This window comes from Mus musculus, chromosome 10, assembly GCF_000001635.26.
Source record: "Mus musculus strain C57BL/6J chromosome 10, GRCm38.p6 C57BL/6J".
Taxonomy (NCBI): Eukaryota; Metazoa; Chordata; class Mammalia; order Rodentia; family Muridae; genus Mus; species Mus musculus.
This window is the reverse complement of record NC_000076.6, coordinates 39,860,864-39,884,195: the sequence shown is the minus strand read 5'-3', so window position 1 is coordinate 39,884,195 and position 23,332 is coordinate 39,860,864. Positions and strand designations below refer to the sequence as shown.

Here is a 23,332-nt window from a genome sequence, read left to right as displayed (position 1 = left end):
TTCTTATGCCTCAGCTGTGTTAGGATATCCAGGGTTTGCTGTAGCAGGAGAGCTGGGCTCTGGTGGTGCCATATTGCCCTGGCTCTTGTTGATTGTGTTTTTTACATGATATTTTAGACATATGGATGTACCTAGTGTTGGCTGTATGTTACTGATGCCTGAAGGACTTCTCAGAGAGGCAGGCAGAGCCTGACAATGGCTCTCAGAGAGCAGGACATTGCTCATCTCTGTCGGTTTGCCCCAGGTGGACCTGGCAGGAAGGGGATTGGCTGTAGACAAGTCTAAGCTAGATGTTTCTTGGGACAGCAGGTGAGCTATGGGTCAGATGATGGAGGTCAGGGGACCTCTTGTGACTAACCTCTGCTGGCTATGTCCCAGGTGGAACTGAATGGTGGGGGTTGCTTGGGGGAAGAGCCTAAGGTGGATGTTCCTGGGCCACTGTAGGCCTCTTTGGGAAAGCAGGATGCTCCTGGGGTCCTGCAAGTCTCCTTGGAACAATAGGGAGATCTATGAGAGAGAGGTCAGGGGACTACACACAACTCACCTATACTGGGTATGCCTGAGGTGAACCTGAAGCCCAAATAGGGAATTTTAACTATAAAATAATTTTTACTTTTTTTTTTTCCTTTTTGGTTGTGAGCCTAGCCTTTAACAGCTGAGCCATCTCTCTAGCCCAATTTTTACTTTTTAAGTTCAAGAAACCACATACGCATACTAAGATATTTTAGGGCTGGAGAGATAGCTTAGCGGTTAAGAGCACTGACTGCTCTTCCAGAGGTCCTGAGTTTAATTCCCAGCAACCACATGGTGGCTCACAACCATCTGTAATGGGATCTGATACCCTTTTCTGGTGTGTCTGAAGACAGCAATGGCACACTCATATACATAAAATAAATAAATAAATCTTTTAAAATGTTTTAAATAATTATGACGGCTGCTAATGTCAGCCATAATACCTCAGGAAACTAAAGAGGGTATACCTGTTGCTCTGTAATGTTAGCAAGGACAGCAGATCAGCTGACTAGTCCTTGACCCTCAGCCCCACTGAGGCAATTACTCTATAACCTTTGTTCATCTCCATAATCTATCTATCTATCTATCTATATACATATATATGTTTTTATATACATAATTTGATATATTTTTAATTGACAAAATTGTGTTATGTTGCTAGGCCCAGTGGGGTTTGCTTGAAATCCTAGCACTAAGGAGGCTGATGCAAGAGAATAATGAATTTGAGGCCAACCTGGGCTAATGAGTCCTTGTGAAAGAAAAAGAAAGGAGAAAAGAGAAAGAAGGAAAAGAAATATAGAAGGAAATATACAGTTGAGCTGATGTGTGCATTCACTTGTATTTACTTGCATTTGTTATGCTGCTGGCAATTAAAGTTAGAGCCCTGTACCTGCTTGGCAATTGTGGCATGTAGTCAGTGTGGAGCTGCTGACTGGATCATAGATGACTTTCTAGTGGCTACATCCTTGAAGGAAAAAAAAATGGCCCCACCCCCAGCAACTATTAACTGTCACTGCTCTTCTGTTATGGATAAGGTCTCATGTGTTTTGCATATATGTGTACCTCATGTTTCCTGGAGGTCAGTAGAGGGCACTTGGTCCCTTGGACCTGGAGTTAAGATGGCTGTGAACTGCTATATAGGTGCTGGAAAACACACCTGGGTCCTTAGCAATAGAAACAAGTGAGCCATTTTTCTAGCCCTGATTCCCAGCACTTTGACCAGTTATTAGTCTTTGTATTAACCACTGTCCACTGCAAAAAGAAGCTTCCAGTACTAAGGTTGAGAGCAGTACTAACATGTAGGTATACATTTAGCAAGACAATAATTGTAGGTGCTTCCAACCAAGGCCTGAGATCCTTACTAGCAACGGGCATTTGACCAGATTTATAATCCAGGCATGACTTCCTTCCTGTGGAGTGGGTCTCAAATCCAAGCAGAAAGTGACTGGTTATCCCATAATAGTCATGCCACTACTGTACCAATGGACATATCCTGCCTGGTAGGTTAGTGTTAAAGTAACTTTTATTGGCCAGATGTAATTGTTGTCTTGGAGGGTTACTGCTGAATAACCTCACCCTTTCTAGTTCTTTCTGAATCCTTGCTGGCTGGTTCAACTCAGCTGTTCTGGCTCAAACTCCTCTCCAAGCTATCTGACTCAAACTGGCTTCTCTCAGATTCTCACTGAATTTCTCTGCTTTGAAAAATTGCCTCTGAATTCCATGAACTGAACTGCACTGAGCTGACCTCAATTGATCTCTATGGCATTGCCTGAAGTAAGTCCACTCATGGAACTGCCCTCCCCTCCTGACTCACTCTGCACTGTTCTTAAGAAGCCTCTTTTTCATTCTGTCAAAACTTTCTCTGACTGGTCACTTTGTCTGCCTTTCAGTTAGTCATCACTTTCAAACATGGCTACTTCCTTCTACAAACTAACTTTAACTTCATTGGTTGGGATTAAAGGTGTGTACTTAAGGGTGTGTTTGTATTCCAGCCAGAGGGATTAAAGGTATGTCATTCTAGCCAGATCACACAGACCTAGGTCTTTTTGATCCCTTGCCAGAGTGGCCATGTTGCTGGATTAAAATTACTCTACAGGTTAGTACTGTAGCATTCAGAGATCCTTGCTAGGGAAGAACATGGATGACTCTTCACAAGCAGCACGTATAACAGCTCTGGCTGTCATATGTCATATGGCTGTTATACACAAGCTGGACGGTAAGGGGGATTCCAGGTTTATCTCTTTATGTCCTGAAACCAATATATGGCACCATTAGCAACAGGGTCTTACCATCAAGCTTTACTTGGTGGGCAGCTAGGAGGAATGGCAGTTGTATTATTTCAGGGGCTCCCTGGCCAACACCATAGGGAGGTATCTCACAACTGGCACTGAAATTTTCATTTAACGGCACATGGCTTCTAGAGTAGCATTATCCATCCATGCAGGGGACTTCTGTTTAAACTCCTTAAAAAAATTAAAATTACCTTACAAAGTAGTGGGTTTTCATAACCTCCTCCCTTGCAGATCTATTTTGAAATATATTTTGGGTATAAACTTACATAAATGTATAATTTCAAATAAAGATTATAATTTTTTATGTAAGTGTGCTTCCTAAGATAGACATAAGCTTCCCTTTACTTCTGATCTATCCATTACATAATAGAAGGGGCAGTGTAAATACAGGTAAGTCAGCACTTAGCTGTCATAAACCTTGGCCACACTTGGAACACTGTGTACCTTTCAACAATCATGTTAAACCACCAATAACCTCTGGAGCTGTAATATCCAAAATAAGTTCAAGACCACCTAGCCCCTTCCCCTCTGAAGGGACTTTCAGAAACATAGTGGTCAAAATGACTGAGTCTACAGCTGCCAAAACAAAATGAGCTGTTTTCAGAAAAATAACCATAACAAGATAGCAGTTCCCAGAGAAATCCCCCTATTCCACCCCACACTGAATTCTGAAAAAACAAAACAAAACAAAAAAAAAAAAACACAAACCGCCCTGACCTTGTTGATAGTTGTGACGTTAATAACTGTGACGTTAATAGCTGACCAAAATGTACTACTGCTTTGCTGACCAAATCATAATAACCCACCATGGAGGCAAACAAAGTGAGTCACTAGGCCAAAGGTAGTCACTATGCAAACCAACCAATGCCTGAAAAGGTTACTTGCTACACCAATTAGAATAAGCCAGCTACTCTGCTGCCTAAATCTGCCCCTTACAAAGGTATAAAAAGTGTGTTCTTTCTTTGTTCTGGGTCTCTTCTCTGGCCTGCGTGCTGAGAGGGGGGTCCCCAACATGTTGGAATAATAAAAATCCTCTTGCAGTTTGCAGTGATGGTGGTCTCTGTGGTCTTTGTGAGTGAGGGTCTTTTGACGCACTCCAATGGAGCTAAGTGTCATTTGTTGGGCATTGAGCTATGCAAAGACAGTCTGGTTTCCAGTTGAGGCTAGATGGTGAACCCCAGGACCCGGTGGGACAGAAGGAGTTCTCTTATGTCTCCTGGAACTCTGGCTCCTGTTAAAGTTACCGCCCCCTCAGCTCCCACAAGAGAAGCATGGTTAGTGGTCACATAGGCAATGTCCCAAGCTTCTGACTTTCACAGGCTACACTCCTCCCCAGTTACCTAGTAACAGAAAAGATAGCAGCATACTTTAAGAGGGGCTGTTTGGCCCCTCCTCGATCTCTCACTCCTCTTGCTCTTGCCCTTACTCTCCTTACACTTACTCTCCTCTCTCTTCCTCTCTCTCCCTCTTACTCTCTCTCTCTCTTTCTCTATAGCCTTTCTCCTTTCTCTCTGTCCCTTTCCCCTTTGTCTCCTCTTGGCCATGGCCGGTCTCTCTCTCTCTTTCTACATTTTCTCCTTCCCTCCTGCCTTTCTACAATAAAGCTCTAAAGCCATAGACTGACTCTGTTTATCTGAGCAGACTCTCGCCTGTGTGGGAACCTCTCTCCCTCAGCCCTCTCTCCTGTAACCCTACAGGGTGTTACCCTGGGGCCCCCTTGGTTTGGGGGGCTGCCCATTGTCCACCCCCCTCATCAAGTGGGGTCAGTAGCTTAGATGCCCACCTGGGGCTGAGTGGAAAGCATCTGGCAGCCCTCCCATGTCTGCCTGCCCAGAGCATAGGAGGAACTCTGGTTGGACATGGGCTATCCTCCCTTCCCCCTCTTTCCCCAGCCCCTTTTAGTTCCCACAGTCATTAGCCATATTGTATAGAATAACATGAAGGCTGGGGCTCTTCCTATTGAAACCCTCCAGATCATAGCAAGTGGAGGTAAGGTAGATTCAAGTTTAGGTCTGTGTGTAGCTTCAAAGCCAATGCTTCCTTCACTGAGCTAGTCTACATTTATACTGAGTTTCCCTGTGTGACTTGACCTAAGGTGGTTATTGAATCCTCTCATTCACCATTCACTATAATCTGACCTCAGCCCCCACCAGCCTGAAGAACTGTTGTAGCTCTAATAGGATCTCTTTATATGGTTGCTTTTTGTGGTGGGCACTTTTTAACCCCTTAATCCATGTAGTCATTTATGTATCAGCATTTGGAGTGATTTCCACATGCTAAGCAGTGCTACTTGGTGCTGGGGTATCTAGGGAACAAGTATTGTGATCTCTGACTTCATGGTTTTATTCTCTTGGATAGATGATTCCAAATACTGACACAAGCAACCTCCTTTAGGTCAGCAAACATGGACGTGGGAGCTTAGACCTGATTTGTAGCCAGTCTGTTGCACTACAGCAAAGTGTTCAGTAGGAAGCATTTACCTCCAAGGTGAATGTACCCTTAGTTACGATTTCCATTGCTTTCATGAAACACCATGACAAAAGCAACTTGGAAAGGAAAAGGTTTGTTTGGCTTACACTTCCATATTGCTGTCCATCATCAGAGGAAATCAGTCAGCACAGGAACTCAAACAGGGAAGGAACCTGGAGGCAGGAGTAGATGCAGAAGCCATGGAGGGTACTACTTACTGGCTTGCTCAGTCTACTTTCTTATATATCCCAGGAATGCCAGCTCAGGGATGGCACCACCCACAGTGGGCTGGGTTCCCCTCCATCAGTCCCAAAGAAGAAAATGCTTTACACACTTGTCTATAATTTAATCTTCTGGAACCATTTTTAAATTTGAGGTTCCCTTCTCTCTGATGACTTTAGGTTGTATCATGTTGACATGAAACTATCCAGCATATAGCCTTTGCCTACCTCTTCTCACTGGAGCGTCTCACTGCCCAGGTCCCAGGCTAATGACTTTCTAGTTCTTACAAAGCCAGTCAAATGTATATGTTGGAGTAGTACTCTGGCTAGTTTTTATGTCAACTTCACACAAGCTAGTCATTTGAAAGGAAGGAACCGCAATTGAGAAAATGTCTCTATAACTTCTGAGTGTAGCACTGGAAACTCTAAGACAGAAGTTGGTATCAGGAGTTGGGTATTGCTATGATAGGCCTGCCCATGTTTTTTCTGTAGAAATGTAGAGTTTAGGAGTTGGATAACAGAAAGCTGGTGATAATGTAATAGAACAAAGGGGCCATGTTCTAGCTCCAGCAAGCAGCAGAACTAGGCAACTTCTGCCATGTCGCTTTGGCTTTAGAGTCAAGAATAGAAGGGACTACTGAGACAACTGGTTAGCTGGAGCTAAGAAATTAGCAGTGATTAAGAAGAGACCAGCATCACTGAGGTGAAATCTTCTGGGACATGTTTTGTAAGAGCACAAAGAAGCTGTCTTCCAGGTGGCTGGACTTGGTAGTGTGTAAGAATTGCTCAGGTGGTACTGGTTTTGAAGGCATGAAAAGGCCAATGAGAGCAGCTGAGACTTGGAACTGTGAGGGCCCTGGGAAGGTCACTGGTGAAGGTGCAGCCTCAGTTGCAGTTAATGGCCCAGTACTGAAGGGGTCATGCAAAGAAGTTGAGCCTTGGAACCATGAAGGAAGCCTATGAGAGGCTACTGGTGAAGCCTAGTTGCAGTAGAAGACTCCAGCCAACTGGAGATGCCAGTACCATGGGATGACCACAAATAACAGCAGCAACAGTGTTGTCAGAGTGCTATAGAGGGCAAAGCTGGAGAAGTAACCCAAGCCCTTTGGAGGAGCCCGGATCATGTGTGGATCCTAGACACTGGTACAAGAATCTAATGTTGAGTTGCCTTGTAGACTCCAAGATGTCACATATGCTAGAGTCATGGGATACCTGCCAAGGAAAGCTGCTAACAGAGTAAAACCAGCCCAGAAGAAAGTTTGTTGCTGTCAACAAGAATTAAAGGAGCTGGAGATCTGAATGTGCTTTGACATCAGACATGGAGATGCAGTTTGGAGTTTGCCCAGTTGTTCTTTTGGTCTGGTCTGGTCCCATATTCCTTCACTATGTTGTTTTGGAGTGGTAATGTATATCCTTGTGAAGTTTGTGGTATGTGATCTGCCTTTTGACTTTATAGGGGATTGTAGTTAAGTGACTGGGTTTAAGAAAAGACTTGACTTTGGGCTTTTAACACTGTTGAGACTGCTATAGACTTTGGGGACTTTTGAACTTGCACTAAATGTATTTTGCATTATGCTGTTTACCTATGGCCCCCCATAGACTTATGTGTTTGAATAAGCCTATGGGGGCCAGGGAGTGAAATGTGGTTTGAATATGCTTGGCCTAGGGAATGGCACTATTAGGAGGTATGGCCTTGTTGGAAGTGTCACTGTGGGGGTCGCCTTTGGGCCCCTCCTCCTAGCCACTTGGGAGCCAGTCTTTTCCCACTTGCCTTCATAATATGCAGAACTTGTAGCTCCTCCAACACCATCTGGCCTGGATGCTGCCATGCTTCTTGCTTTGATGATAATAGATTGAACCTCTGAACCTTTAAGTCAGCACCAAAAATGTAGTAATTTTTAAGAGTTGCCTTGGTCATCATGCCTCTTCACAGCAATGGAAACCCCAAGACATCTTAACAAATTAAGGGAATGCTTAATGAAATTACTTTTGAGCTAGTTTGTGTGTGTGTGTGTGTTCACAAATGCAGAGGCCAAAGCACGATGTCTGGTGTCTTCCTTATTAATTTCTCCTTTATTACCCCGAGACAGAGTCTCTCAACCAACTGGACTCTTGTCATTTCTGCTAGGCTGGCTAACTACAGAGCTCATGGGACCTGAATTTCCACCTCTCAATATACATCCTTGCCTGGCTTTTTAAAAATTTAATGTAGGTGTTGGGGATTTGAAGTTAGGTCTTCATGCTTAAAGCACAGACATTTTTACCCACTGGAAAATTTTCCTAGTTCTTTTTGAGATAAATGAACACATGCTAAAAAATAAAATTTCTTCAGTACTACTAAAAATGGATCTGTCTGACCCGAGGAAAAACAAAACTATTAACAGCTGACTTATGATACAAAATGATTACTATTGAAATACTATTTTGCTACTATGATACATGTGAAAGTTCTGACACTACAGATAGCTCCAGCCCCCACCCCCCCCCAACAAATAAAAAAAAGATCCCAGAAAGTGAGGATTGACTATGGTTTAAAAAGACTTGTGAAGGATATGATTTGTATCTCTTTGGTTCCATAATTGTTATTTCCAGAAAGTTAATCTCTTATTTATAAAAGTACGTATTTAAATTCTGGCAGTGGTGAGGCATGGTGGTACACACCTTTAATCCTAGCACTGGGGAGGCAGAGGCAGCCTGTTTCACGGAGTGAGTTCCAGGGCAGCTGGGGCTACACACAGAGACCCTGTCTAAATAAAAATAAAACTAAAACCCCTGGCAGTGGGAAACTCCTGCATGGTGATAAGCAGCTGGCAGTCTATGAGCCCTTTCTATGGGAAAATAATCGGCATTTAAGCTTTTAAAAGGAAGGAAATGTTGCTTTGTTTCCCCTCCGCAGTCTTAATCTAAAAGTCTGACTGCATGGAAGTGAACTTCCTCTTACTGGCAGCAACCAATGTGATCTAAAAGGTGATGCTAAATTTTGTCTAGAATATTCTGCTGTCTTAAAAAAACACTAATCCCAAAGTTTTGGTAAAAGAATGGAAGTCAGGTTGTAAAAATGAGCCAAGTTTACCATTCTCCTCCAAGACAGCTAGCGTACTACATGTAGCCCAAGTTGAACTAGAATTTGCAGGTGCCCTGCCTCAGCCTCCCAGAGGTCTGGGGTTACAGGTAGAGGGGTGTTTGTTTATTTTGATAGGATCTTTTGTAGCCCAGCTGGCCTCAGATCTACCATGTAAATGACCTTGAACTCCAGGCCGTCCTGCCTCCACCTCCTAAGCGCATGCTTACTGTGCTGTGTTTATGTGGTGCTGAGGATGGAACCCAGGGCCTCCTCTATGCTAGGCAAGTACTCTACCAATTGAGCTACATCTCTAGGCCCCAAATTTACCTCATTAGAATTTAGGAAAGTCTAGGGTTAGATGGAACCCGTGTTGCTTATAGAACCGATGAAGAGAATTCTGCTTATGTTAAGATAAAAGTCATAGCACTGTATTTCATATTTTATTCAATTTTTAATTTGGTTTCCATTATTAACTCTCAAAACAAAAGGATTTCCAGTTTAAAAAACAATGCACTGACCACATAATTCCTTTTTCATTTTATACAGTTATACAAATATCCTAAATACACATTTGTGTTCAAGGGATGGCAAATAAGATTAACTGTACAGTACATAAGGAAAGAAAATATTTTAAGCATATTTAGAAGCAATAGAAATGTCTATACAAAACAAGCAAAATGGAATAAATTTTTTTATTTTATTTTTAAAGTATTGCAACAGGCCCACAGGTTTGTAACAAAAATGTCTTTGCACAGTTCCTCACAATGCCCCGTTAGTAGCTATAGCAAGACAGCGGTCTTTAGAAAAGAATGTTTCAAAAATGCTACACATGGTACTATTTGCACAGTTTGATCAAAGTAACAAATCTACCTTTGAGTCAAGCAAAACCTAGAGGAGATATACCAACAACGTGAAAATCATTGTATAAAATTCATTGCACATTATTTTACTCAGTTATTTGAAAAGTAAAAAAGTGTATTTACAAAATATTTTGCAGTCAAAATTATAAAGTGAGTGGATATCTCTAAGCAACACATCCTGATACAGACAGTTTAAGGAATACACACGAATGACTTTAAGAGGTTTTCAGTGTTCCTTCCACAGGGAAGTAAACATGATCTGTTCAAATGGATTTACAAGATGGTACATAAACTGGAGCAAATCCAACACCTGTATTATTATAAAACAATGTTCAAAGGTGAAATGATGCGGAATTTGTACATTGTAAGAAGTAAGCTATCCAGAGAGCAGCATGTATCCTTTTTAATCCCGTTAGCAGAAATCTTCATAGTCTTGGATGGCAGACAGACAGTGAACATCTTTGACTTGATGGAGGTTGAGAAAGCACCATGCAGAGGAACTGAGTGGTAAACACTGAGCAGAGAGCACCTGGAATTCTGTGACACTGCTAACTTAAAACTGGTCCAGTAACTGTCGCAGGTACGGGGCCTTGGATAATTCTCTGTTTACTCGTGAGAGTTTGAAAAGTACCGGGCAGTTGAGGGAAACACACGGGATATGTCGGTCAAAGGAACCTGTACAGTTCCTGCATATCTGAAGATGAAAGAAAACAGAATAGGAATGCTTCTGTGTGTATATACATACACACACACACACACACACACACACACACACACACCTATGTAAATAACAGGTTTTTAGATTCCTTCTTTTCTGCTACCTCAGTTAACTGGCAAACTTAACTCAGTACAGAGAATTCTGTCTGTTTCCTATCTCAGAAGCCTAGCCATATTTCATGGAAAGTACAAAACGGTCTCAAGATTCATTTTATTTCTTGGTTCACTTTCATTTACAATGCTACCTCGTTACACTGAAAGGCACAGGCAGGCTACCTGTGCTTGCCCAGACTACTGAACCAGAGCCCAGCACCTGGAAAAGCCCTGTCTCAGATCTAGTCCTACAAGACTGACCTAAGCCACTGAGACTTGCACACACTGCTGACAAAGTCACAACTGAGGATCATGATTTGAAAACATGAGCAACCAAAGCAGGAACCAACACTGTGATTCTATTAAACGAGGTGCTTATGCATAGCAAAGGACGGTGGATTGGGAGAAAATGTTAGGAAACTATTCATGTGATGAGAAATACCTACAATGAACAAACTTAACGGCAAGCCCCTAAAATATGAAAAAGCAGCTAACATCACTAACAAGCAGGATGATAAGACCACAGTGGAGATATGGGGGTACTGGCACATTCTTATAATCTGCCATATATAAGAATTAGATCTTATATATAAGAATTATATAAGTATAATTCTTATACTCTGGAGCGTCCTGAGTTCCAGGCTAGCCAGGGCTGTAACATTCTCTCTCAAAAAACCAAAAACCAACAAACAAATCTACAAGGAGATATCAGTTATCTCAATTAGAATAGTTATTTTTAAAAAAAGATATTAATGAATCAGAAGACAGTATGGGGACATTAACATTTAGGAATAGAACTAGTCGTGATGCAAGTATTTCTACTACTGAGCCTATATCTAAATGAATGAAATCACTATATCAAAGACACATTCAACTCCTATGTTAATTGTAGGTTCTATTTTCAACCATTCAAGATATGGCATCACCTGAGGTATGTAGCAACAGATGAATAGGAAAAATAAGGCATACCTACAAAATAGAGTATTGTTCAGTCATAAAGGAAAGCCCATCATTTGTAGCAATAAGGATGCAACCAACTGAAATAAGCCAGATATATAAGAAAAAAACGCCATATTTTCATATATAGAAATTAAAATTGGTCACATCTCATAGAAATAAAGAATGTAATAATGATCACTAGAGGGTTGGGAGAGAAGAAACAAACAAAGGCTGCGTAACAGGTATCAAAATACACTTACATTGGAAGAATAAGTTCTAGTCATGAACACAGCATGGTGATAACAATCAATAGTAATTATCCCAAAGGAGGTAGAAGAGAGGCCTTTGCTTAATCCCCAGTGCTGATATACATAAACCGAGTGCAGTGGTGCATACCCATAACCCCAGCAGGCAGGAGCTAGAGGCAGGGAGGTCAGCACAAATTTAAAGTCATCCTCAGCTAGACAGCAAGTTTGAGACCAGCTCTGGATATAAGGCCCGTCGGCCAAAAAGGGGAGGAGAGGATATTACTAATACAAAGAAATGTCAATTAACCTGATCCAGTCATTGCATACTGGCCGCACACTAAGTCATCACATTCTAATACATAAACATGTACTGTACAAGGTACATAAGGAAATATGTAATGGAAGAAGGGGCTGGGTTCCAGGGCCACTAAGCAGCAGACTTGGTAGCTCTGACCACACGGTTCTGGCTTTAGAGTCAAGGATGCAAGAAAGACATTGCTGAATCTCCCTCAAGTGGTTAAGGAAAGCCACTAAGGCTAGGGGAACATCAAGGGGTCTCTGTATGGAGGTTCAGAGAGACCACTGTATGATGCTGTGAAAGTGAAGCCTGGTTGCCTTGGGGACCCCAGGATGTTGGAGATCCAGAGCCATGGGATACCTGGCAAGGTGGGCTGCTAACAGGATGTGCGACCAGCCCAAGAGAAAGAAGCATGTTGCAGCCAACAAAGCTGACATTAGCTAGAAATCTGAAGAGTGCACACCAGACATGGAGATACAGAATTTGGAGTTTGCCCTGCTGGATTTTAGTTTTGCTTTGGTCCAGTATTTTCTCAGTTTCCTTTCCTACGTTTGGACTGATAATATATATTCTATGCCATGATCTGTTGAAAGTATGCCATCTGCATACAGAGCATTACAGTTAAGAGATTGCCATGAGTCTCAGAAGAGACTTTGAACTTTCTACTTTTAAACAGTGTTGAGACTCTGATAGACTTATGGGGACTTTAGAGGTCAGACTGAATGCATGGAATGTGGTAGTCTGAATGAGAAGGGTCCTCATAGGACCATAGATTTGAGTGACACTATGTGAAAGGCTTAGGAGGTTCGGTCTTTTTGGAAAAGTGTGGACTGTAAGCTAGACCTCAGTCGCATGCTTTCTTTTTAAAGAGTTGCCTTATCATGGTGTCTCTTCACAGCAGTAGAATCCTTACTAAGACAGTGCTTAAGAATAATTAATCACAGAACACATTTCTAGCAAAGGGGAAACATTATGATGCCTTACACAATCAGGTATAAATAATGCTTAGCTTCAAGTCATAAATGTAGTTAATATGATTACTAAATATGAAAACTAGTTTAAACCAATACTAGTGAGAACTCTTCAGAGTCAAGGAAATACAGAACAACTATGTGGTTAGAAAGGGGGCCAAAGGTGCAAGCATTCAGTCTTAAGCTACTTTGGAGTCTCAGGTAGGAAGATGATCTGAATTAAGCAGTTCTTAGGCCAGCCAGCTTACACTGCCATTTCAGAATCAAGTGAGACAGCATTAGACTGTGATTAAGGAGATGAACAAGCTTTAGTTCATTTGTGCAAGGGGTTCTGGTTTAAACATAGCTCACAAGGCACTGAAATTCTGATCTGTAAAATGCCTGTCAACTGAATGCACATTTTCCTAAGCACACTGGTCACTGTATCTAATGTCACATTATTACCACAAGCAAACTGTTTAGAAGCAGATACTCTGCAAAGGCAGTGTACTATTCTAGGAAGCATCTTGCTAATTAGATCTTTACCAAGAGCCTCCATCTACTCCCATTAGAGCATCTCTGTGCTGCAGCTGTACGCACTACAGCCACACTAAGGTGCCAGGACAAACTGATGACTAGTTAAGACCTTTCCATGCCTGCCTGGTAAGTAATCTAGCCTGGGACACTTAACTTGCTAAGTCTAGCTGAAATGTTTACTTGTAAGGCTTTTACTGGTGATTAAACCCAGAGTGTTACAGCTTGATTCACACTTAAATTTAAAATTTTAACACAAAAGGATACCTATGTTTTACCTTAAGAAGGCAGACATTTAAAAAATATCATTGTGAGGTCACAGACCCTGGAGGCAGACCTACAGCCACCACTTTACTAAACTAGTATAATCTCTACATTCTAAACATCTGTCCTTATACCTGCAGATAAGTGTAGTGTTCACCCCTCATCAAGGAAACTACTCTGTGCAAGAGAATCAATATAGAAAGCCACATGTAATCAAAATGCAGCCTTGGAGCACAGAGAACATTTTGGAAGAGAGAGCAGAAAGGTTGTAAGAACTAGAGAATCAGGGAGTTTGCCTTGCCTAGCAATGTCAGTAGCTACACTTCTAAAGTCTAATCAACATGACTGCCCAAACATGAACAAACAGACATATTAAAGTTGACTAACTCCAACAAAGAACTATAGCAACTCTAGGAATACTGAGAGCAGGAGAAATACAGTCTTTCTCTTTGGAAGACTCCATCAATTGGGGAAATCAAACCCAGGTCACCCTTTAGCTGATCTCCTTGATCTGGCCATGGACAACTGAGGGGGCCCAGGCTCCCCTGGCCTGACCACTGCCATCTCTGACAGGGAGCTTTTGGTAGTCACCACAGTATTAGGACACTCAATCTCCTGCCTTCTGGACACTGGGGCCACATTTTCAGTTCTGACAAGGTTCTGGGGACTCACCTCTCCTCATTCCTCTATTGTTGGAATAGGGGGACAGCCTTATCAGGCGCACCAAGCCTCACCACTCAGCTATATATTTCAGGATATCCTTCTTAACCTTTCCTTTTTAGTGGTGCCAACCTGTCCCAGCCCTTGCTGGGAAGGGCCTCCTAGCCAAAATGGGAGCCTCTATTTCTTTTGCTCCCTACATCTGCTTGACCTCAAACTCACCAGTTGTTCCCCTCCTGTTCTCCAAACCACACACTTTGACATACCTTTTCCCTTACTAGCCTCTCTCAGGTAGATCCCTGGGTATGGGATACCCCAGCCCCTTTATAGCCAAACATCTACCCAACTTATTTGAACCATCCTACCCCAGGGGGTCCAGGACAGCCCAAATCTATTTGGCCAGGTTCTGGCCTCTGACTCTCTTTATCTCTCCCTAAATCCAAGCTTATACAATATGTAGATGATCTTTTTCTTTGTAGTCCATCCCTGCAAATCAGCCAGGCAGATACCTCTACCTTATTAAATTGTCAGGCAAGGGATATAGAGTCTCATCTTTAAGGTCCAGCTGTTTACTCCTCAAGCTACTTATCTGGGATTAGCCAAGGCCACTACCATAGATAGAAAACACTTAATCCAGTCATGTACAGTCCCACTAGCAAGCATGAAATTCTATTCTTCTCAGGGATGTCTGGTTTCTTATGCTCCTAGATTCCTTCTCTCTCTTCTTGACCACCTTATATAAGGTGGCCCTTGACCCCTCACATGAACCCTTTCTTGAACCCATTACTAAGCCATCCCAGCAACTTGAACAGGCCCTCCTCCAGGCTCCAGCTAAGTATCATTAATTGTCCAAGGAACCCCTTATACTTTTCACTTTAAAGTCAGAGCCAGATGGCTGAAGCTGCCACGTTCTGCTGCTTGGTAGGGCTGAAATATGGCCCCGTTTTTCTATTACATCCTTCACTGCCTAAATTTGGCTTTCCTGGAACTTGCTCTGTAGCCTGACCTTGAACTCAGAGATCTGATGGCTCTGTCACCTGAATGCTGGGATTAAAGGCATGTACCACCATCCTTTTCTTTTTCATAAGATCTTTGTAAGTTCTGGATTGTAATTTATTCCAGATATAGTCAAGTTGACAACCAAGAATAGCCATCACAACCTATCTCTTGTCAATCTGACATAATCATATATCTTTATGTCCAAATGAAAACAATTACCAGGTTATAATAGCACCTAACATGATATAACTATCCCTAGTTCAACTTTAAACACATAAACAATAAGCTTTAAGTTGGGTGGGATCTTGCCCCAAAGTCACCACTCCTTTAATTACATGTAATATCCCTGAATGGAGATTTAGCTCTATTCCACTTCCTGGTGCCTCTTTAATCCTTGAACCATGCACTTTGTATTTTTCCTTTCTAAGCTTGCTACACTTGATAAAAATGTTCCTCATAAGAGTGAACCAAAGGACAAAGTCTAACTAGGCTTTTCTGAGACTTCCTTTGTCAATTCAATTAATCTAAGTATTTTTACCTTAGCCTCAGGAAAGCTCTTTGGACAAGGACAAGGAGCAGCCATATTCTTCACTAAAATGAAAAGAACCATCTCTAGGCAACTAAAATTCTTCTCCTCTGAAACCTCTCGAGCCAGACCCCACAGATCATATCACCTTCAGCACCACCGCCTTCTATGCTACTGCAAGAATGGCCCACTAAGCATCATTTACAGCATTCTTCTGCTTTCCAACATCCGAAAATCCATATTCCTACAAGCAAACACAGCAATACTCCAGTCCCTGATACCAAGAAGCAGTGATATTTTTTAGAACGCTCAGATCCTAAGTGGCAGGATGTAAGTAAGTTTTAATAAAGTGAGAGAAAACCTGGCTATTAGGGTGAAAGATCTAATGCAGATACTAGCTGCGGTGTTCCTTGCCAGGATACCTCTGGGAACAGAGCTGTAATGCTTTTGCTGGGGAAACCCTTCCCCTGTGGGTGCAGAGCTGTAACACGTGTAGTGGGGAAACCTCCCTTCCTGGAGCAGAACTGTTACATTTGCACTGAAGAAACCTTTCCCTGCAGAGCTGTAACACATTATTTTTAAATAAAAAATATTGGGTAGATGGCCATTGTAATCTAGGTTTAATAAACAATATTCAATCCTATAAAACAAAAAAGTAAATTATAAAATAACAAACCATTTTTACTTTAAAATTGTTAGTGTTAATTAAAAATATTAATATTTATTTGTGTGTTCCTGACTGAGCTTATGTGTATAATATTTTTGAAGGTCCCCATAGAGGCCAGAAGGCACCAGATCCTGAGAACAGGAGTTCCAATAGTTGCTAACTGTCTGTATTATGGGTGCTAGGAACTGCCCGAGCAGTAGACACTGGTATAGTCCCTGAGCCATTTCTCTACCGCCAACTGTACTAAGAGTCTATATGGTTAGAATGCTCACTTCACTGTTCACACTGGATTCACATCTCATTCTACCCTGAAGAGCTGATGCTGTCTCCCTGAAGAATCAGACCGTCTGGGTGTTGGGATCTACGGATCAAGGCTGTACCTTTATAAGCTGCTCCTGTTTACGCTCCAATTCTCGAATTTCTTGGTTGAGGATGATTGCTACATGCTGAGGTTGGCTCCGACATTTACTACAGATACCATGCTGAGTCAGGTCATCACACACAGGACAGTGCAAAGTAGTGAAATACTGAGAGATAGTGCCTTTCCGCCCTTCAAGTTCACTTCTGGAGGAGCTGGTAGCTTTCTGGATCTATAAATACATCAATTCAGAAATAAGTCAGAGTGATCTTCACAGCAAAGCAGCTACTCACCTAATTATAGTTTTTTCTTTCTCTTCTTTAACAAATGTTGAAAAATTGTTTTAGATAAGGGAGTATATAGAAGTGATCAAAGTCTTTATGGACCAAAGTCTTTTTTTTTTTTTTGGTTTTTCAAGACAGGGTTTCTCTGTGTAGCCTTGGCTGTCCTGGAACTCACTTTGTAGACCAGGCTGGCCTCGAACTCAGAAATCCGCCTGTCTCTGCTTCCCAAGTGCTGGGATTAAAGGCATGCGCCACCACCGCCTGGCTTTGGACCGAAGTCTTTTTAAGACTTATATGGACCTTACATTGTAAAAGATTTTATTTATTTTACATGTATGAATGTTTTACCTGCTTGCATATATGTGTAATACATATATTCCTTTTGGATCTCCTGGAACTGGGGCTATAGGTGGTTGTGAGTCACCATATGATGCTAGAAATTGAACCGGGGTCCTCTATATGAGTAAAAAGTAGTCAACCACTAGACTATGTGTCCAGCCCCTGAGCTGACACACCACTATCAGATGTCTTGTTTTGTTAGTCAGCAGAGTGTGGAAGTTCCAATGAAAGTAAATACAAAGCATTTCAAGTTAATTGGATACATACCCCCAGGAATTCTTTAGCTGGCATAGTATCTGTTTCAGAGATCAGGTACTCTTTTGACATGGAAATAATATTCTGTTCTTGGAGTTTATAAAATCACTTTGCATAAATAGGGAGTAAAGCATTTTAGAAATGTCACTGACTTAGAATTCTTGCTGGTCATGCAATTATATATAAAAAAACCAAAAAACAAAAAACTGTATTTCCTGGCTTCTAGCCAGGATATAGCATTTTATAATAACCAGCAAAGCTTCTCTGAAGTAGTTCTAACCTTAGTTTCCTTGCTTATGTTTCCCCTTCTTTCTAAAAATGTAATATAATTAAAAAAAGAAACGATTTTTCTTTATTAGTTTGGCTGAATACTATGAATTATTGACAAATGACTGAGCACATTTGAAGTAAATTCTCACAAACAGATAAAAAATGAATCCTCTTTTAGAAAAATGTGCCCCAGATGCTTCGACTTTTACCTTTCCAGGCCCCTAAACTAAGCAAGAGGAGTCCAAGCAAAGCTCTGTTCTAAGCTTCCACACCGGGCATTTGACTCAAGTGAAATGGTATCTGGAGATCAGTTCTTTCATCTGTTTTTTTGCAGGATTATGTCTAGATACTAAATCCCATGTATTCTTTTCCTTGAGAGACGATCTTGCTATGTTAACCTGGCTAGGTTAACCTCAAGTTCACCATTTTCCTGCTCCAGTTTCCAGAGTTCTGGAAGTATAGGTGTACACCACCACCTGGCTTATATCCCATGCATTTTATGTGTGCTGTGTATAGCATGTGGAGCTCACAGCTTGATTTCAGGTACTTACTTTCACTGTCTTCACTCCCCCGACCCTTTGAGACAGGGTCTCTTACTAAATTTGGAGCTAGACTGGCTAGACTGGCTGGCTATCCAGCCACTGGAACTCTCTTATCTTATCTCTGCCTCCCAGTGTAGGGGTTAGGGCATACACTATCTACCATTTTATGTGGGTGCTAGGGGTCTGAACTCAAGTCATCTTGTTAGTGGCAGCAACCACATATCCTCGGTCCCCTCCAATGTATTTCTTTCTTTTATAAAAAACATTTATTAATGTATATGAGAGCACTGTAGCTGTCTTTAGTCACATCAGAAGAGGGCATCAGATCCCATTACAGATGGTTGTGAGCCACCATGTGGTTGCTGAGGACTGAACTCAAGAGCTCTGGAAGAGCAGTCAGTGCTCTTAACCGCTGAGCCATCTCTCCAGTCCTCCTATGCATTTCTTAAATATCTACTTTAAAGGGCTGGGGCGATGTCTCAGTGGTTAAGAACACTTGCTGTCCTTTCAGAGGACCCCAGTTCAGTTCCCAGCACAAAAAAGGCAACCCACAAACATCTGTAACTCCAGTTTCAGGATATCTGATGATCTGATGCCCTCTTCTGATTTCCACTGTTATCAGACACAGTCATGTGTGTATACACCCACATAAACAAAAACACTCATAAAATCTTAAAAAAAAAAACCTTCCCATTTTGAAGTAATTTTGTAATTCACTTTTTTTTCAGTAGCTGATTTATTGAGTTATCAATAAATGGCCAATCAGCACTGAAACTCTTGGGGATTCATTGAATGTTTCTGTGGTTTGGAACTTGCTAGAAGCTGAGACAGTACACACAGATATTTATAATCTCTCCTCCAGGAAGCCTGGCGAGCACGACGTCCGTGCAAGTTTCAATAATGGAGGCTAAGTTCTCACTGCACACATAAAATCCAGTTACACTGAATTCTGAAGTGAACTATTTACAGGACATATGTTATTTAGTAAACTTACCCTTGGTAATTCTTGATACCAGCTGAAGACATCAATACCAATAAGAGAGAAGATTCTGGCCAGGGGTGGAAGAATTTGTTTGGTGATATAGTAAGTGGCATTCAGCCTCAGAGTGGGATCCTGTAAGACTTCTGCTGGGCGCCTTATCAACTGGATAAGGGGTAGTCCAGGGGTCCCATAAATGATGACATATGGCACTCGTTCTCCAACTCGAGGCTCAGAGCGCCGATCATAAGCAAGCATTTTCCTGTTCAAATCCAAATTAAGTACATAGACTGTCAGAGAAGGCATCTTGCCAACAAACTATTCAGAATTAAGCCTGAAACCAAGAGCAATCCTTCAAATTAGATTGTTGATTCTTTGAGAATTATGTACACTTTGCTCAGCTGATATCAAGTAGACAGTGCTGTAACAGTTTGAGACTTATGCTCTATAGCACTGTTACCTGGTTTAGGGATGAGTCCTTAGTGTTATTATATATAAAACAGTGAAAGAAGAGAGAAATTATCTAAACAATCTGACTGCAGAATGACATCTAAATGCTTTGTCATTTCAAATTTAAGGACTGTGAGTGATTCTGCTATGGAAGAAACAAATGTAATCAGACACATCAGCTTGATTGCATTTAGTTTCCTAAGAAAAGCTCAGAAGGAGAAATCTTACAAAGCACAGGGGAACATTTTGATTTTCATGAGGTTAGGGTGGGGACGTAAAGAAAACACTGCAGTTCTAACTCGATGTCTTTCTCCTACTGTGCTGCAGGCGACCTCTGGGCTATACTGGCTATGCACGGAGGATTATACTGGCTATGCACGGAGGATTATACTGGCTATGCACGGAGTACTATATGGCTATGCACGGAGGACTATATTGGCTATGCATGGAGGAACGGGCTGGAGTGCACATCATTACCTTGTAAGTTCAAGGGCTGGAACACAGGCTCCAGGCCTGTAAGAAAAACTTCCTCTGTACTCTTTAGCAAAGATAAAATCTTGGATGCTGGCCTTCCCTTCCACAAGTTTCATACATTGTCGCTGTACATACTGTTTAATTAGACTAATATCTCTTGTTTCGAACAGCAGCTTTAGAGAACGCTCAAGTATCTTAAAACAAAAAGATGCAGAAAAGATAAAATAGCTCCCAGTATGTTTCAGTATTATTGTTAAGTTTTCTTTAAAAAGCTATCTGGTACTGGAATCAAACACACACACACACACACACACACAGACACACACACACACACACGCGCGCCCATGCTCAATCCTGTGATTAGATACTAAAAATGATTAGAAACTGGAAGTATTTGAGACTTTATATAGCTTGTTATTTCTTAGAATATCACATAGTGTGAGAAAAATTATGTTGGAATGATATTCAGAAGAAACATTTGCTATGTGAGGAAAACATAAAACTTTGTTTTTCTTCAACAGTCAAAGCACCTGGAGAACAAGAAATATAGAAATATGAGAAAATATTATGTACTGAAAGAATCCAAGTTAGCTAAAGAAAAAATGAGAAATATAAATATTACCGATGAGTCACATAAAATAAAATAAAAAATCTGCCTTTTGCCTATTTTAATAGTGCAGGTAAGGGATGGAGTTTCTGTATGCACGGTTTCAGATATAGCGTGACGCAGCGGGCTGTGGACTGATTTAGTGGATTTCTCAGTCAATCTGGAATGAATTGAGTTTCTTTGGAGGTATCTGATGATTTCTTGTCTGAGTCCTGCTCCCTACTTCTTGGGAGCTGTTACACGAGAAGCTGTCCTATCTTCAAAGGCAATGCCCAAGAAACTCATAATTTTGATAGAAACATTGATAGAAAGGTATGGTAAGAGGTCTGAAACTAAACACTAGGGTAGAATAGTCTCCAATTAAAAATAGAATTCCCACAATTCACGCTTCTCCGGTATTTTCATGTAATTATGAGGCATAGTTCTTGAACTAGATGTGTGTTTAAGGACAGTTACGTTTCTTACTGCTGAGAACAACAGACACAGGACTCACCTTAGAGACAGCAGGGCAAGAGTCTCTTCTGACTGTTTCTATTCCTTTCGCATCAAATACTGGCTCCTTCTGATCCAGCGTTTCATACATGTAGCCCACATATCTCTTTTTTGTTTGCAAAACACAGGGCAAATACACCTGCAGTAAACAGGACACATGACTTACAGTACCTGTTTCCCCCAACTGGGACATTCTCTGTTACTGTTCTCTATATTCAGATGTCACTATAAAATATTTCAATATTCCCAATGAATTCCTATCTAAAACCTAGAATGCAAAAAGCACACAGAACAAATTGCCATTCCTTCTTAAAATCCACTCTTTCTGCACTAACTTGCTTCTACTTCAAGTAAAATTGCTTTTCAAAAGCCACTGATCATATATTAACTTTAAATTACTTTATACTTAGAGACAGCACAAAGCTAAAGTTCTAAGAATAAACAATGAAGAGTTCCTAAAGGCGCACCCTTACTGGCCTCCTCTGGATCTGTCCAGAGAGTCTCGGCAAACACATGCACTTAACATTCTAGTCTTCCCCCTCCTCTGCAAGCTTACCGCATACACTGCTTTGCACGTTGTATATTTAAGTCAATAGCTTTCTAGAGTATGCCATTAAAATGTGGATGGCTCGCCATCTGTCCTGGATCCACAAGAGAAGTCCATGGTAGAGGGGTAGTATGGCTCAGGTAACTGAGTACCCCCAGGACATGGAGGTTGCCTTCAATCTTTAGGCATTTAGCTATAGTAAACCACCTCACACCTCACATGATTTAATCTTTACGATAAATCCTTTTACTTTAAATTATAAAATTTATCCTTTTTCTTCCCCTTAAGCTCCCTTCCAAAAACCTCCTCATTTAACATTTCTTATTTTTCTTTTTAAAAATACAGTATATTTTTCGCAGAGTAGCATTGAATTTCCTAGGCTTAAGTAATTCTCTTTTGACATCCTCCAGAGCAGCTACAGGCATGTGGCATTATGTCTGGTCCATTTACTTTTTCTCAATTTGAAAGTACAAACTTTATGTTTGTCATGGTTAACATGGTAATAAACCATGTTTATATGGAATGCCCAGGCTTTATTGATAAACACATTAAAAGGCCTTAATATTTCAATTAAAAGGCAGGAATGACCAAAATGAGTAAAAAAAAAAAAAAATGAAACTATTCTAAGATCTATTAGAAATCTATTTAAACATAAGGGCTCAGAAAAGTTGAAAAAAAAAAACCCTAAAAACTAGACAGTTACTCACATTAAAATTAATAAAAAGAAAGGTAGGAAAAGTGGTTTTCATTCAATACAAGGAATATTATAAAAAAATAAGGATAAAACCTAACAGCACAATAGTGAACGAAGGCAAATTCATGATTACAGTGGAGACTTTAGCATCTTCATCTCAGCGAGTGACAGATCAGGGAGAACAGGCAGACTTTCACAATACTACCATGAAAAAACAAACCCTGAGCAACACTTCCTAGAGCATTCTAGCCATTGACAAAAAACCATAGGATTTCAAGGTCACATTAAAATTTACAAAGGCATACTATACCAAAGAAACAAATTTCAACAACTTTATGGACCACTAAAATAATACAAAGTATATTCTTCGACATAATGCAACCAAATTAAACCACTAACAAGGAATTTCTTACACAATTCCTAAAGACTAGAAATGAGCACATTTCTAAACAACCTATGGGTCAGTATCACTGAAATGAATAAATCAAGAAAACAAAAATGTTAAACTTGAACCTTAGCAGGTTTAGGCAGAAATTATTATATCTTTCAAAGTTTATAACAGATTAGAGAATCAATGAATCATATTTACAAATTAAGAGACTGGAAAACAAAGCAAACTAAACCTATAGCAAGCAGACCGACAGTGCAAAGTTTTTAAAGTAGTTTTGTTTTGTTTTTTAAAGTGCAATAAAGCAACAAATGCATAGCTAGAATGAAGAAAAACAACC

The 23,332-nt window shown here is 40.9% G+C and overlaps 1 protein-coding gene across 5 annotated transcripts in view; it reads right to left on the bottom strand.

Moving 5' to 3' along the window:
* Window positions 1-8,984: 8,984 nt before the first annotated feature.
* Window positions 8,985-23,332, bottom strand: part of Rev3l (REV3 like, DNA directed polymerase zeta catalytic subunit) — a 143,651-nt gene continuing 129,303 nt past the window's right edge. For 3 of the 5 annotated variants that reach the window (XM_006512622.3, XM_006512623.4, XM_006512624.4), the window contains 5 exons: window positions 21,365-21,502; window positions 20,268-20,458; window positions 19,356-19,602; window positions 16,694-16,903; window positions 8,985-10,112 (listed from right to left, as the gene is read on the bottom strand). In XM_006512622.3, the coding sequence (XP_006512685.1) occupies window positions 9,972-10,112; window positions 16,694-16,903; window positions 19,356-19,602; window positions 20,268-20,458; window positions 21,365-21,502 (927 nt within the window). In that variant the 3' untranslated portion in view covers window positions 8,985-9,971. Of the gene's footprint in view, window positions 10,113-16,693; window positions 16,904-19,355; window positions 19,603-20,267; window positions 20,459-21,364; window positions 21,503-23,332 lie in introns of those variants that run through there. The other 2 variants (NM_011264.3, XR_380057.4) reach the window with 2 other exon arrangements.